Source organism: Triturus cristatus, chromosome 6 (genome assembly GCF_964204655.1).
Source record: "Triturus cristatus chromosome 6, aTriCri1.1, whole genome shotgun sequence".
NCBI classification, from domain to species: Eukaryota; Metazoa; Chordata; class Amphibia; order Caudata; family Salamandridae; genus Triturus; species Triturus cristatus.
In genome coordinates, this window is record NC_140589.1 from 504,770,275 (window position 1) to 504,787,632 (window position 17,358).

Genomic DNA, 17,358 nt, shown 5'->3' on the forward strand with positions numbered 1-17,358 from the left:
TAAAAAGCACATAGCCACATGCCCTTTACATGTGCCTATACCTACCTCTCCCACTTCACCATCTCATACTTCCACTCCTCCACCTCGTTCACCACAACAGTCGGACAAGGACAACTCTACACCACACACACATTCACCCATTTGGGATGACCATGGGAGAAAAAATACAGCCTACAGACCCGTGGGATGCCTTTGACATAGACCCATGGGGGATACAGAACTAAGGGCCATATGTAGGTAAAACGTGTTTTGCAATTCTCTAATTGCAATTTTTAGGGAATCGCAATTAGAGAATTGCAAAACGGAATGTAGGTAGGATTAGCAAAATATTTTGCGATTCCCACCTATTCCTTATTTGCGAATCCCAAATTGAGATTCGCAAATAAAGAATATCTTGCCATTCATTCCTATGGGCTAGAAGGCCCATAGGAATGAATAGGAAGACATTCTCAATTTGTGATTCTCAATTAGAGAATCGCAAATTGAGAATGCAATTTCAAGGTTGCAAGGATGTCAATAGGACACCCTTTTGCACCCCTGAAATAAACATGTGTGCACATGTGGCGCACATACATGCGCTAAGGGCATGTATGTGCGCCAAAATGGCACTTTGAAAAATGCAAAAAAGTGAATTTTTCAAGGAAATCGCAAATTAAATATGCGATTCCTTAAGCCAAAATTGCACAACTTGGGTGCTTCCTACATTGCATTTAAGGAATCGCAATTTGGGATTCCTTAAATGCATTAGCAAAATAAGGAATCGCAAATTTTGCGATTCCTTATTTTGCGTGTGGGTTTTTGTGTGCTACATAGCACACTGCCCAAATTGCGATCGCAAACGCCGAAATTCTGCGAATTTCAGCATTTGCGATTGCAATTTGCCTTCCTACATATGGCCCCTGGTCTCTACCCAGCACATCCAACCCCACCAGAAGATGCTGCAGCTTATCAGGATTTACTAGCTTGAGCTGCAGCATACAACGAGTGCCCTTACATAAGGACACCCAGTGCTTAACTTGAGACTGTGCCTTTCCGGTGCTCAGCACTGGCACTTAATTGGTTTCCGGTGCTCGGCATCAGCACCTAATTGTCAACACCATACTTACAACAGTCTACCACATGGTGGCGCTGCTCATCTAATTTAGAGATGAGCAGAACAAGGGTTGTTTAGGTATACAATATACATTAAAATTGCTAATACCTACCTCCCAGCCATTTCTTTAACTTCGGGGATCTCGAATAATATGAACTGTCGCGTTAATATGCGATAGAGATGATTAGTAGTTGTTTTGGCAGCGATGACCAGGGCAATGGGTGGTGCAAGCTGCAGTAGCCTCCTTGTTAGGACACTGGCACTTAATATTTCACAAATTAAGCACTGAAGAACCCAATGAAGACAACTTCCTTTTTGAAAACCTCACCTCTGCACAAAGGGGCTCACAATATTTATCCTTGCTTAAGGGAGTTTTACACACCACCGATTAAGTTTTCAAAGATCTTGTAAGTGCAAGAATTAGAACTTTAAGAATAGACAAAAAGTACAAGGCAGCACCATCTGACCCCATATACATCAACGGTCAGTTGACACCCAACTCATTAGTTGTGGCTAATGCAAGGAAAAGGGCAAACTCCCAGGCAACGGGTGCAGCACCTCCCCAGGCAAAGAACCAAAATAAATGAATGCATTTGGTAAATGGTCAGCTAATCACTTCGAGAATAGCTAACAGCCCAGCCTTATTAGCACGGTATGACAGAGCACACTGGGACAAGATGGATGGGCGCCTCCAACAATTCCCAGAGGAACATAAAATGCGGGGGTATGAACTAGTTAATAAGGGCAAACTCATTACAAAAAATTCCATTAAATGTGCTTTAGGTTCTGCTGACACAGCATCTAGAGGCATTAACGCAAGCCTACTCTTGCGCAGACATGCTTGGTGTTTCGGGGTTCAAAATTGAAGTTTAACAGGCTGTCCTTAATCTACCCTTTGATAAGGAAAACCTTTTTGGACCACAGGTGGATGCAGCTTTAGAAAAAATAAAATAGGACACCGATGTCGCCAAATCTATGGGTGCCTTCCAGTCATCCTCATTTTGTCGGTCCTTTCGTTGCCCCAATCTTCAATAAGGTTCAAATGCTGCATCAACAGACACCTCTGGGTCACAATATAAAGAACAAGGGTAAATATCAACCTTTAAAAACCTTCTACAGGGGTAATTATTGGGGAAATCATTTGAGAGGCTGTGGACGAGGAAATAATACCCATACTGCAAAGACCTCCTTCAAACAATGACTCCCTTACTATTCCCCTCCCATCCTCTAACACCTGTCGGGGGACGTATACAGCAATTCTTCCCATAGTGGCAAAAGGTTGCAAACCAAAAGAAGTCCTGAGGTAGCCGTATTGTAGGTTATAACAAGATGATTTACTAAGTCTTAGTTACTGGGTATTCACTTGGTAAATAGTAGATATGAAGTTCAGCCCCCCCAGGACGAGCATCCTTCCTGCTCAGACCACACACTCTAACTGCCCAACCACACCAGACACTCCAGTATTCCACTACCTCATCAAACATTCCACACACATCATATTCATACTGGCTGAGCAACAGGAAAATTAAACTAAGGAAAAGGATGCAAAGTAACAATACAAGTGACAACACATCTTTTCCCCTTAGGATTAACAATAATAATAATACAACAATGTACAATGAAAGTACTCACAATTTGATATCATATACACAGAAGAAATATAAACAATTTAAAACTAACTAATTGCAATTTGAAAAGACTCAGGATAGGAGAATATCAAACAGTCCTAAAATACCAAATACATTGCAATTACACCACTGCAATATTATGCAGGACTGGGAGAATAAAGGGCACCACTGAGGTGTAACTCCCTCACTCATCCCCTTCTGCACACCACATATAGCACACCTAACGACCGGAAGACTTACACGATACGTCCTCCTCACTCCAGGCCTTGGTTCACCGCGGGGCCCAGCCAACTCCCCTAACTGATTCTGGCGCTGCTCTCATGGTGTTAACAAGCATGAGAGAAGCACCAGGATTCTAGAGAGCGGTCTCTCTGCACTCCCGAGTGTGCTGGAGGCCGGTGCTTGCTCTTAACCCAGCTAAGAGAGGTTTAAAGAGAGGGATGGATATGGGTTGCTTCGCTGTGGACCCCCTGGCTATCACTGCAGAACAGAAGTGTTGCATGTCTCTCAACAGCCTGCATCGCATATATTCACTGCCCCACTCATGCATTCCACTTACCCTCTGCCCAGGTGGCATGGTAAATCGATCAAGAGCCAGCCACTCATATGCATAGTTTTATCCATTGCCCAAAGCTTTCTTTGGGAATACTGCCTGGTTGCCTGTTGCTGCAAAGTTTGTTGTTCTCATTGTTATGTCTTTATTCTGTGCGTAAACCACTCCTATAGGAGTTGTTCTGTTTTCTGTCTTTGGTGATGTATGCCTTCTAAAGTCATTCTGGAATCGAGTAGAGCACGGGGACAAAAATTGAATCCTCTGTAAATAATCGGCTCAAACAGCCTGTAGTGCAAAGTGCAATGGGACTCTAATCCCACTGCTCTGTGATCCTGTGGGACGATATGTACTGTGATACCTGTGCAGTTTTGAATAAAAGACAAGTTTAAAAACAAGAGGTTTTACAGTATTTGGTTGGCCGTTTTAAGACAGCCAGTCAAAGGGACAGGCACACTTAATATTAAGTGCACAGGCAGCCCACCACTCCTACCTGCTGCTGCCACTCCTCAGGCCCCACCCCGACACTCGGTTCGGGAGGGGTTGATGACAAATAAAATTGTAATAAATCACCTTTATTAACATTTTATTTTTATTTTCTGGGGGGCATTTTGGTTGGTAGGGGGGTGCTCCTCCACTCTAATGGAGGATCCGCCTCTGATCCTGCCCCTTTATCTCACTCTAAGAGGTTCTTTTTCATCCCTGCTTGCTTTCTTTGTCACTGTTTTCCTTTATTCTCCGTCTATACCCCTTTTCTGCATATCTCTCTCGCCTGATTATAACAAGAAAGAAAAAAAGCGCGTGTGAGCCCACCTGCAGTTACCTTCTCAAATTAAGCACTGATTCCAGTAGCACCGACTGAGCCGAATAGATTATCTTCCATCTGTACAGCTGTGTCTACGGTGCCACTTACAAATGAGACTTGTGTGTCAGTCACTATCAGGAATAATGGAATGATGTTCTAGGAGGATCTAAAGTTGACTTTGCTGTTTTCTTGCATAGCAACATTGATATTTGTTTATTAACAATGCCATGACTAAAATCTTGGTTGACAAGGAGAAAAAAAAAAAAAGTAAGTTTAGGCACAACTACTTTTACTTGCAAAGAAGTAGATCAATCAATCAGGGGTTTATAAAGCGTGCTACTCACCCTTGAGGGTCTCAAGGCGCTGTTGGAGAGGGGGGGGGGGGGCAGCTCCCGATCAGTCGAAGATCCAGGTCTTGAGGTCCTTCCTGAACGTGTGCAGGGTGGGGGGGGGTCTGAGGTTCACCGGGAGCTCGTTCCAGGTTTTGGCTGCGATGTAGGAGAAGGCTCTCCCGCCTGTTCTGTTTCTGCGGATGCGAGGGACCTCTGCCAGGGCGAGGTTGGCGGAGCGGAGGTTCCTCTTTGGTATGTGGAAGGATATTCTCTTGTTGAGATATTTGGATCCGATGTTGTTGAGGGATTTGTAGGCGTGGGTGAGGAGTTTGAAGGTGACCCTCTTCTCGACGGGGAGCCAGTGGAGGTCTCTTAGGTGAGGGGTCATGTGTTTGTAACGCGGTGTCCTGAGGATGAGTCTGGCTGCGGCGTTCTGAATGGTTTGGAGTTTGTGTAGAAGGGTTCTGTTGATTCCGGCGTATAGGGCATTGCCGTAGTCAAATGTGCTAGTGATTAGCGCGTGGGTGACGGTCCTTCTGCAGTCGGGGGGGGGGTCCATTTGAAGGTCTTGCGGGGGATTCGCAGGCAATTGAAACTGGTGGAGGCGACGGCGTTGATTTGGCGGTTCATGGAAAGGGAGGAGTCGAGGATGATGCCGAGGTTGGATACTACATGTGCTGTTTTGCTATAACACTACGAGAGACAAATGATACTATTTGTAAACATATGTAGTAGCACACTTGAGTTTACCTTTGAAACCCAGACTGTTCGAAATGTTAAAATTATTAGATGATAGTCGAGCTCTAACACATTTAACAGAAGATTTGATTTTGCTAAGGTTTCTCCCGTCTTCCAATTAATTTGTTACATTTGATTGTGTTTTTTGACTTTTATGTATTAAATGTTCTCTTTTTTTCCAGGGCAACAGTTTTGTTATTCCCGAATGCTTCTTGCAACACGCCTACAATTTCCATTATACTTTATGTGCTAGTTTGCTGCTAGCATTCAAGGGTCTTTATGGTTATTTCGTCATGCTATCAAAGGAGCTTCCTTCTTCTCGCAGGATCGAGCTGGGTATGTTAAGTGTACGCTTTTCTGTGTCTGAGTCAAGAAATCATTCCTTACCACATGCTACTCTTCGAGCACACGCAGCTAGGCCAGTATTTGAACAAATCTAGTTAAACAATGTTATCACAAGTCTGTAACATTTATGCCATGTTACAGTCGGGTTAGTCAATCACTAGTATGTTTGATAGAGTGTCTGATAAAGTATTTCCACCAATAAACATATATATTTTGGGAGTAGAAACAATATGACTTGGAGGTATAAACCATCTCCACTTAAATGGTGATTTTGTGAGATCATTGAGGTGGCTGTCTGGTAGAAGCCGAAAAAGAAATAGGCAAATGAGTGTAAGGCTGGAACCTCTGTAGGGTCCTTGAATCCCAGAATGTCTTCCGTGTTCTTTCATATGTTTGCATAACATCGCTGGCTTTGTTTTTTCTTAATAGAAGCAAAATGCTGACAGAATCAGTTGAACTGATGGCAAAGTCTAATAAGTGAAAGATATACAAATTGAGGGTAATCAGTTCCCTGTCTAACCAAATCGTAAAATCGCCCCAGCTTTATATTATTTTGCAGGATCAGCTGATGCTCACAATTAGGCAAACACGGTAATTAAGCAAAAGAAAATAACATTTTGTTTGGTGAAAGTAAATGAGAATTTCCTTTCCCATTACACAGTTGATAATGTAAGCATTGGCAAAGATAACAGTTCCAGCATTGGCTTCCATCATTTTGGCTTTGTCAATGATTGTTTTCTTTTGTTTTTTGCAAACTTTCATCGTTAAGTATCCTGCTGGGTCCTACAAAAGCTTCAAAAACATTAGCTAAATCCAAAAATATTTACACACATGATATAGTAGTCTCTGGCACTAAAGAGAACTACTTTGTGTATGGATGTGATCTTTGTGAAAGGGCAGAATGTCGTCACTCACAGTGAAGTTAGCCAATGGCTGACCCATGCCCCATTGTGTATGCTGTATTGGGTTGCAAAAAATGTGTATTACACATTAACGCCTCGGAGAGAGTATTTCTCCAATGCAGTGCCTAGAAAATAATGGCCTTGGTCTGGATGAGACGGACAAAAGGGAGGATGTAGTTCTTTCTCCGCTACTGTCTGCTTGACGAGAGTGGAGAAATCTGGGCAAATAGTTTTGTGCCAAAAATTATTTCATATTCCTTATACTATACAAATGAAAAAATACAATCTACGTGGCATACATCACTATGCAAAACGAGCAAATATATCAGTCTAATATATATTTGATTAGCTTTAATATTGAGTGACGGTTGATACAATTTTTTCTTAAATACGGGTAGTAACCAAAATGTGCAGTAGCAAAAAGTAACTTGTAATCTTCTGCATCCAGTTTTTTTTACATAAAGGAGATAAACACATTATTCCGGTCTGTTGTTTCGAGTCATTTAAGTTAAGAGAAGGACCTTAAATGTTGCGCCTTCTATTTTGGGGTGACCACCCTTGGAAAGTGCTTCGGATGGTGTTTTATTCCTGGGGAATGTTTTCCTACCTACCGTTTCTTGTGAGAAGACAACCAGCGGACTTCACCGTCTTCACAGAATGACAGCAATTGAATAAAAATGGAAAGTGAAATGTAGCCAAATATAAAACTCTATCTTATATATTTTACTTTCTTAAACGCACACCAAAGAATGTATGCTTTACATATCATAAAAATGTGCCTTTCATTTTTAATTGCTATCCAAGTTTATGCCTAATTTGTCGGTAACTTCCATTTTGAGTTTGTTCTCCCCATGTCTATGGTCTTGTGCTTTTAGTTATGAATTGCCCATTAATAGATTGTGATTTTGTTTCCTTTTAAGGTTGTGCATGATGATAATGTGGGCACACTTTTCGTGGCTTAATTGACTAATGCTGTGATGCAGATAACAACGTTATTAATATACTGTTACGTTGTTTTTAGCGAAGACAATTGCAAGAAGCAAATACTATTATAATCTATCACGTCTGCAAAGTAACACGATACAGTTATTTGCACCACAGCACCTTCAATGTAGTTATCATTCTGCAACGCTTATCTTATGTTATGGTTATGTAACTGTTTTGTGAAATTTTTTTGTTTTTCTTTTTACCTCTGTTGCTTGAGCTATTCAGTTCTTGTTTCTGCTTCTCTCACTTTTATGATGTACATTTATTATTTGGAACCGCATTTGTGATTTGCCATCTTATTATTTTTCGGAAAATATGGGCTGGAAAGCTAATTTCTGAAATATTTGTGCAGTATTGTGCACGATTTATTATTATATATTTTAGCTACGAAGCTTTTCATGCCCAATAAATTATATATTTAAATTCGGAAAGCTTAAACTTGTTTGAGCGCTATTGACCTACCCTAAATGTACATCATTAACATACATATAGTAAATCCTGCAAACTTTCTAAGCTTTAACTTTAAATTACCTATACATTTCTACTAGCTTTCAAATAATTTCTTAGCTTTCCTACTAACTATAAGCCAAGTAATAAAGCACAAATACCTGAGGAGTGTAGTAATTAGTACATATGTGCAATCCTTATAACTAGCCAAGTCCAGCATGCAGGCCCTTTATGAACGTCTTCTCAGAAGAAAGTACCCCGGAACCCCAAGAGGCGCCATTCTAGGTATGTTATAAAAGCAGGCTATGCTACTCTGTAGTTATTGTTAGAAGACAATATTGTTTTTCCTGTACAGATGTTTAAATAGAAAAAATGTAAAGTCTGCTTGAGCCCTGACATATCTATGGTACAGTGTTTCCAGAAAGAGATCCTCTCAAGAAGCAGAATGGTTTGTGTGGAAGTTAAACTAACAACTGTCTCCCGTAATTTTTTGCAGAGTGGTTAGTGAGATTTGTAATCTGACTTGTTTTGCTTAAGAAATTCTTCATATTGCTAATATTGATGGCCCAATTAAATACCTATGTATCTTACTGAATAATTGTGTGTTGAAGAGGATAAATCTGGGGATTATTTGGGGTATCAATGAAAAACGTGTGCAGATTAAAAATATGATTCAGATTATGAACACTTATTCATGGACTGCACCACATCCAGTTTTCAGTATATTTAATTAATTAATATGTAATTACCATTCGTAAAATTAAGTGTCTCATGAATATTAAATCGGGAAATCCTGAATGCCTGGTTGTGGTTGTCCTTCTGAGATCATTAGTGAGTAACCATGATTTTGCACATGTACGTTAGACTATGACCCATTTCCAAATACTGAAAACACTTGGAGTGTTGACAAGACTAGAAATGTGTGGGTACCTAACCCAGCCTCACTTATATTCCATGTGTGCCTCCCTTTTCACTTATTTAATTTTGTCTTTCATTTAGGCCTACAACCAATGCAAAGAGTGAACATGTTTTTTAACTTGTTATGTGCCAACTATTTGTGCAGGTATTGCGCTATAAAAATTGGATACTTGTGTACATTTTTATTTATCAGTTATGATTGTGTCTACAAAAGTTTGATATAAAGTAACCCAAGAACCATGAATCCCACATAAGGCCTTCACTAGCCTAAGTTTAGGCTCTAATAAGAGTAGCTTTATCAAAAGTTATAAGTGCAAAAGTGAAAAGTGCAATGAAATCTTCAATCATGAATTACATTGATTACATCAAAACAATAACCTTCAAAACTCACAGTTACCCAAAGTTGAGCCCTTTCGACTGACTCCTGAGTCTCCTCTACTGCCTCAAGGCCACATCTTATAGAGACGTTACCCCATTTACATTAGTTGAGTCCATAACTAGTTAAATACTAAAGCCACTGCTAAGCATTGTGAATATCTATATCATTACACATTCGAGCTCCGAGATGTACTCCTGAAGAATGCCAGATCAGTCCCAATAGGCTTCCAGTTACCTTGCCTGTTACCAGCCAATTACCTACGTCCCCATCCTAGGCAAGATCTCGGAGAAGGCAGTCGCAGTCCAGCTAATCTAGACCACTGTCCTCCTACAGTACGGTCGGTCTGGATTCAGACCTTTTTATAGCACAGAAACAGCAAACAATGAGGTAGTGGACTGTAACCTATGCATCACTGACAAAGGCCACCCTGTCACGTTCAGAACGTTTCTTACCAATTGTGGTGCAATGGGATGTTTCCCGGCTCCTTTTCTTGAAGGAAGGGTTCTGGTCTGTTCGAGGTAAAGGTGCCCCTTTCCGGTAGCCACGGTGCTGCTGACTGTGCAACACCAGGGCAGACTGTGCCTATCTGAAAGAGGCAATTAGTTCCAGGTTCCTTACTTTTGAATTACCCCCAGGCGTCAGACTGGATGCGGCAATTTCTTTCATCAGCAGTACCCCTGACCGACGAAAGGTGGGGTCGGTTGGCTCCGCGTTCGTTGTTGGCATCGTGGTTGCTGGGATGACATTGCTGTAGCTATTTAGACGCCGCCCTCGCGCGCTGACGTCAGTTCTTTCCTTTTCCGTGCCAGCCAGTAGAGATCCGGAGCAAGCGGTACGTCCAGTCACTTTTTGACTGATCTTTTCGCGACTTTTGTCGACACCGTTTTTGAGTCTTCGACTCCTGGTGCACGTAGGGATGCCCAGTTTCAAGGCTTGCGGATCCTGCCGAAAGCTGATGTCGGTGACTGATCCGCATCGTGTGTGCCTGTGGTCCTTGGAGCATGACCCCGACTCCAAGTCGTGCTCCGACTGCCGAACAATGACTCAGAAGTCTTTGCGGGAGCGGTTCCGAAAGCTTTTTGAGACCCGGCAGTCCACTCCGTGCCATTCAAGGTCCCGGTCGTGCAGTAGGTCGAGGGACTGGTCGTGGAGTTACCACCACTCGTCCTCGAAGTCTTCACACTCCTCAGGTAAGTCGAAGCACAAGAAGAAGTCAAAGAAGCATCATCGCTCTTCGACTTCTCCCCGTCCGTCGGCCGACGCAACGAGGGATGCAGATGGTGCCCATCCCGCCGCTCCACGTGTGGAGCCTGAAGGGTCAGCTCAGAGTTTCCCTCCTTTCCCGGGACCCGTAGCAAACCCTGCCCAGCTTCGTAGCTTTTACGATGCGATGCATGCTATCTTTGAGCAGCCCTACTCCGCTGGCGCGCCTCGGCTAGGGGCCCTGAGCCTGCGACACCGGTGGCTTCCGCCTCTGCACCGCAGGGTCCCCTTGGATTCAGGCCTGAATCCGGATCGTCGCCGGTTGACCTGATAATACCTCACCCGGTGCTGATTCCACTGGCACCACATCCGCAGCCGACGCCGGTTCTGTCCCCAGCCGGCGTCGACCCCGGCGTCCACCCTGACTTGGATACGGAGCCCGACCGACGCCGGATCTGGCGCCAATGGGTACTTTTGTAACCCTGTTCTACCCTGATGTTCCTCTCAGGCCACATTGGCAACCGGAGGAGGGTGAGGAGGACTGGGAGGGGTCTGGAGACCCTCAAACTGACCAGTTGGATGAACCGGACTGGAGAGAGGAGTTGGGGGAAGCCCATGGTCTGGATACCTCCCCAGACCTTGGCATTTTGTCTTCTCCTACCGTGGCTACAGAGGAGGGAGCTTCTTATGCAGTGGTGTTGCGTAGGGCGGCCGAGGCTCTCAACCTCGAGCTACCTGCAGTGGCAGTCAGGACTAAACTCCTGACAGAGGTGCTTCAACCAGCAGCGAGCTCTTCGGAGCCCCTGCTGCCGTTCAATGAAGCCCTAACTGACATCCTTTTGGGCACCTGGTCTAGGCCCATCACGGGCTCCTGTGGATAGGATGATTGCCCGACCACTGCCTTGCTCCGGGCGACCCCACTTTTCTCTCTGAACATCCCAACCCTGAGAACTTGGTGGTCCAAGCCTCGACGTCCAAAGGCGCATTCCCTAACGCTCCACCTGATAGGGAATCCAAAAAGCTGGACCATCTTGGGAAGAAGATATTTTCTTCCTCCAGCTTGGGACTGCGGTTGGTAAACACTGCATGTATGTTGGGCCGTTACACCCACTCCGTGTGGTATATGGTAACGCAGGTGCTGCCCCAGTGCCCGGACGAGGCCCAGGCCTTGCTCTCCCATGCAGTTGCAGAGGGGAGAGACGCAGCAAAGTTTACCATACGATGTGAACTGGACACCGCCGACTCGCTAGGCAGGACGAGTTCAACGTCAGTAGCCCTTCGACACTACGCCAGGCTGAGGTCAACTGGTTTTTACTCGGGCCTCTCCACCACCCGCCCTGCGCACTCTTTCGTGGCTACGGATGGGGTGCCCCGCCAAGTTCCACCCAGTGGCACAGACTGGCACAAGCTGCTCATCCCCTGCACGGGCGGGGACGTGGGAACCACCGTTGGTGGTCTGGGGGCCAGCGAGCAGGCCAGTTCACCAGTGCCCCCTCTGTAGTAGCCTACAAACCCTCCTAGTTTGACCTTTCAGGGCCATCATTCGCCAGTGCGCGACAGGATTCGCATCACCTCCCCCACTGGCGCATCATCACATCGGACAGGTGGGTTTTGCAGATAGTCCGAAGGGGCTACTCCCTCCCCTTCAAGACTATCCCCCCAGCCAAGCCACCTCCGAACCATCGCTTGTCGGAGGATCGTCTGGCCCTTCTCCAACTGGAAGTTACGGCTCTCTTGGCCAAGGGAGCCATCGAGCGAGTTCCTGCCCCAGAAGTAGGTTGTGGTTGCTATTGCCACTACTTTCTGGTGCCCAGGAAGTACAAAGGCCTGCATCCTAACTTGAATATCAGGAACGCCAGCCGCTTCCCCTGGAAGGAGAAGTTCAAAATGTTGACGCTAGCTCAGTTCCTGTCTGCCCTCGACTCTGGAGACTGGATGGTAGCGTTGGACTTGCAGGACGCTTGCTTTCACATTCCCATCCTGCCGCCCCACCGGCGTTACCTGTGGTTCATCGTAGGCCACTTTCAGTTTACCGTGCTCCCCTTTGGCCTTACCAGTGCCGAACAGGAGTCCACCAAAGTGATGGCAGTGGTCGTAGCTCATCTGCGCAGATCAGGGGTTCCAGTCTTCCCCCATCTCGATGACTGGCTGTGAAAAGCGGGCTTGCCCCAGGCAGTCGTCTCCCACCTCCAGACTACAGCAGACCTCCTGCATTCGCTGGATTCACTATCAACGTGCTGAATTCACGCCTGACTCCCTCTCAGAAGCTCCTTTTCATCGGAGCAGTTCTGGACTCAACACAGTTTTGGGTCTATCCTCCCAAGCAGCAATGCCAGGATATTCGGGCTATGATTCCGATCTTTAAGCCTCTATCCCGGTTTTCGTTCAGAATGACCCTGAGGCTGCTGGGCCTCATGTCCTCCTGCATCCTGCAGGTAAATCATGCCAGGTGGCATATGCGCGCTCTGCAGTCGGACCTGAAGTTCCAGTGGGCACAACATCAGGGGAATCTGTCTGATTGTGTTCACATCTCGGAAGGGACTGCACGTCAATTGCAGTGGTGGCTAATGAACCAGGATTGGGTCAACGGCAGATCCCTCTCCCTTCCCCAACCGGAGTTCACAGTGGTGACGGATACATCACTTCCGGGGTGGGGCGGCCACATGGGAGATGCGGAGATCAGAGGCCTTTGGTCTTTGGCGGAGTCCAGGCTCCACATCAACCTTCTAGAGCTCTGGGCGATCTGTCTTGCGCTGAAAGCATTCCTTCCTTCTGTCCGGGGAAGAGTAGTGCAGGTGTTCACAAACAACACCACTGCCATGTGGTACTGCAACAAACAAGGCGGGGTGGGTCATGGGCCTATGTCACAAGCCTCTCCGTGTCTGGACATGGCTGGAACATCAGGGCATATCGCTGGTGGTTCAACACCTGGCATGTTCACTGAACACCAGGGCGGACAAACTCAGCCGCAGGTGCATGCTGGATCACGAATGGTGTCTTAACTCGGAAATGGTGCAAGGTCTCTTTAGTCAGTGGTGAGAGCCTTGGTTAGATCTATTCACCATGGAAGAGAACGTGCAATGTCAGCAATTCTGTGCTTTGGAATTTCCAAGGTGGCACTCGCTAGGTGACGCTTTTCGTAGCGAGTGGAGTTGCGGTCTTCTATACGCCTTTCCGCCTATACCACTTTTGCCCAGAGTGCTGAAGAAGATCAAGTGCGACCGGGCCCAAGTCATTCTTGTGGCTCTGGATTGGGCACGAAGAGTCTGGTATCCCGAGCTTTTACACATGTCCATCGATCCTCCGATCAGACTGCCTCTTCGGGAGGATCTTCTGTCGCAGCAGAAGGGGACAGTCCTCCACCCGAACCTGTCCAGCCTTCACCTCCTTGTGTGGAGATTGAGCGACGACAGTTGACAGCCTTCGACCTTCCTCCCGAAGTCTGTGATGTTATCTTGACAGCCAGGTGTCCCACCACTAAGACGGTATAAGCCTGCAGATGTAACAAATTTGTGGCAAAGGCTGTGGATCCCTTTTCTTTCTGAGGTTCTCTTGTTCCACCTTTCTTTGGCCCTGCAGAGCTCTGCTCTGGGCACATTTAAGGGCTGTCTCTCAGCCATTTCAGCTTTTTTTAGGCTTCCTGATGAGCCTTCTCTTTTCAAGTCCCCTGTTTTAAATCGGTTTCTTAAGAGCATTACTCATCTTTTTCCTCTTGATCCCTTCGTAATGCCTCAGTGGGACTTGAACTTGGTTCTTACTTTTCTTATGTGCGCTCCCTTTGAGCCACTACATAACTGTCTTCTCAGACTTCTCACTTTAAAGACTGCTTTTCTGGTGCCATCACCTTTGCAGAGTAAGTGAGCTTCAGTCTCTTTCTTCGAAACCTCAGTTTCTGGCGGTTCATCCGGACAAGGTTGTCTTTCGAACTCAACCCTCTTTTCTTCCTAAAGTGGTTACTTCTTTCCACATTGGTCAAACCAAACCATAACTTTGCCCACCTTCTTTCCGCCTCTGCATCCTTCTAAGGAGGAAGAGAGGCTCCATCATCTGGATCCAAAATGGGCACTTTTCTTTTATTTGGTTTGCTCCAAGCAATTCCGGGTGGATGACCAGCTCTTTGTTGGCTACATGGGCACCAAAAAAGGCCGGGCCGTGCACAAACGGACCATCTCTAGGTGGGTCGTTTAGTGCATTAAAGCTTGCTACTCTTTGGCAAAGAAGGAGCCTCCAGTGGGATTGCGTGCCCATTCCACCAGGGCGACGGCACCTACCACTGTTTTGGGACGGGGAGTCCCCCTCAGTGACATCTGTCAGGCAGCTACGTGGGCATTTTTGCACAGGTTCACAAAACACTACTGCCTGGGCAACGAAGTCCGATGAGATGGGTTATTTGGCCGTTCTGTTCTCCAGGACTTTCTGGTGTGGACTTGGTTCGCTGGGGCATCTATACTAAATGTAAGAAATCTATAACTAATTGTCTCTTTCAGATGAACAAGTTACTTACCTTCGGTAACGATATATCTGTAAGAGACATAGATTAGTTATAGATTCCTTACCATTGCACCCATCCTCTCCGTTCTGCAAACTGACTTCTAGGGTCAGGGGATCCCTTTCAGGGCCCTAGTTTTGTGCACCAGTGATCAGTGTCTTGCATGGCTCTGCGCTTCTGGCATGGAATGTTGTGCAAAAGAACTGACGTCAGCATGTGACGGTGGTGTCTAAGTAGCTACCGTGAGACCATCCTGGTAACCACGACACCAACGACGAACGCGGAGCCGACCGACGCCATCTTTCGACACGCAGGGGTACTGCTGACGAAAATATTCTCCAGATCAAGTCTTGACGCCTTGGGGTAATTCTAAAGGTAAGGAATCTATAACTAATCGAAGTCTCTTACGGGTATATCATTACCGAAGGTAAGTAACTTGTTCTTCAGAAGGTGTTCCCAAGAGAAAAAAACCCAGGAGGGGAAAAACCTCTGACAAGATGGAGACTTCAGGAGTCGAAAGAAGACACCAGAAGAAAACCAGGAAGAAGAACCAGAAGGCAGCCAAGAAGGTCAAAAGTCCAAAAGGAAATCCAAACTGGAGCAGGAGCAACAACATGAACGAGGACATACCAGCAGAAGCGAGAAGTGTTGCAACGCAGGGAGATGAAAGATTCAACCCCTTATACACCCAGAGACAGGAAGTGATCAGTCACCATCTTGGATAGTAGTAGTGAAAAAGATAGGGAAAGTGGCTATCTTAGAATGGTGTCAGAAAACCATTCCCAAGGGATTCTGGGAACAGGGCTGCAGAATTATGAGAAGACTTGCAGGAAAATGGCTCATGACATTATGATGGCTGTTAGAATTAGTTATCCTTATTTCCGAAGTGTTGGGTAAGCCCCAGTGGCTCGCTGCACAGGGAGCCGCAGCTCTAAAACCGGAACTGCAGCACCCTCAAGATGTTAAAGACACAGCAACGGGCAGCCGCTTGGAATCTGTGTGCCCTATATGTGGAGAGATGAGCCGCAAGCTAAACTGCAATGCTAAGACAGCAGCGGCGTTATTTTTAAGAAACAAGGTCCCATTCAATTTAAAGATAGGTATAATCTCACAATTTTCCAATCAAAAATTGGATTATATGTTTTATTCAAAAAATGATTCAGATATAGTACAGTTGCTACGAACCAAAATACATGTGGTGAAATAAGTGAGCAGCCCGTGAGTTGTAAAAGGAAATCAGCCGATTTCCTAGCCGCAGGCAAGTGACTTAAAATGTGACTTTTTGTGTTTGTGAAAATAAAGGTTATTGAAAGTCACAATTGAACAGCATCTCGTACTCAAATAAGATTTACAATGTATTATTAGGAGATTAGAGATGTGAGTCGACGACGTTTCGATCCCCAAAGTATGGTGGGATCTCTTCAGGACTAACCGATTGATGAAATGCCTGGGAAGGTATGCCTGGGTAGGTAGGGAAGGAAGGGGGGGGAAAAAGAAGGGGGTAGAAGAAAAAAGAGAGGAGGGAAAGGGTTATTAAAAATAGAAAGGAAAGGCTAATATCAAAATGAAGCATTCCAGGGTAAGGATGCACTGGAGAGGGAGAGCAATGTGCATGCTAGGGATATATACGCAGGAAGGGTGAGAAGGATTGGGGTGGAAGGAAAAAAATGTGAGGGAGCCGCAAGGGGAGGAATGATACCAGAATTGGGGTGTGAGTATAAGAGATAACGGAGGGAGGAAGTGAAGGTGGAGTGGGATAGTGCCTTGGGAAGGGTGGAGGGAAGGGGGAAAAAGGGAAAGGAACTTACTGTGCGATATACCGCTGGAGAGCGAGAGTTACAGCAGGTGAAAGAGCTAAAAGGTTCTCCTGTGCCACAAGGGAATATCTGTTGGCGAAACAATGGGGGGAGAATGAAGGGGATGAAGTGTCAAGGAGCCGCAAGGGGACCGGAGGAAGTGGAGGGTAATAATTACCTGGAATTAGCGGAATAGGACTATAGGAACCGTCAGGATTGAGGATGGTGGAGAGTTAAGCCTAAGTGCACTCATTCCGTGTGGCCGGACAGCGGAAATCCAGTCTAGGTTGTTGAGCAGTGGAATTCCTGGAGGCAGGAGAAATTAATTAGGGGGGGTTTGGTGTGCCGGTGAGCGGCGTAATGAGTTGTAGCAGGCCAGCGCGGTAACCGTTAATGGGGTGGGAAAGTAATTACCTGGGAATTAAGCCAGGAACTGGATAGGTCCTGGTACGGGAAAAACGGCAGAAGATTCGCCGCGATTAAGGAATCCTTCGTGCTGGAAATCGGAGAGCCAAGACTGTTCACGTCAATGGTGGGTAATCTGTGGGCGGGAAGGGGGGGTAAGTGCTGGTAGTGCGGAGAAGGCCGAGGGTTAGTGGGGGGCCGATGAACGTTAGAGGGGCGATCACAGTACCTGAATGGTCAGCTGGTTCTCCGTAGCGAGACTGGGCTCGAGTAGAAGTTCCCGGGTCTGCAGCGAGTGTCGGACCGGAAGGGGCAGGTCATATGCATTCTCCTACGTAGGA

General features: G+C 46.0%; 1 protein-coding gene across 3 annotated transcripts in view; it reads left to right on the forward strand.

The window, feature by feature from the left end:
• Positions 1-17,358, forward strand: part of FAM135A (family with sequence similarity 135 member A) — a 907,387-nt gene that overhangs the window by 412,134 nt on the left and 477,895 nt on the right. For 2 of the 3 annotated variants that reach the window (XM_085610912.1, XM_085610915.1), the window contains exons 9-10: positions 5,329-5,482; positions 8,035-8,112. In XM_085610912.1, the coding sequence (XP_085467038.1) occupies positions 5,329-5,482; positions 8,035-8,112 (232 nt within the window). The remainder of the gene's footprint in view (positions 1-5,328; positions 5,483-8,034; positions 8,113-17,358) is intronic. The other variant, XM_085610914.1, reaches the window with a different exon arrangement.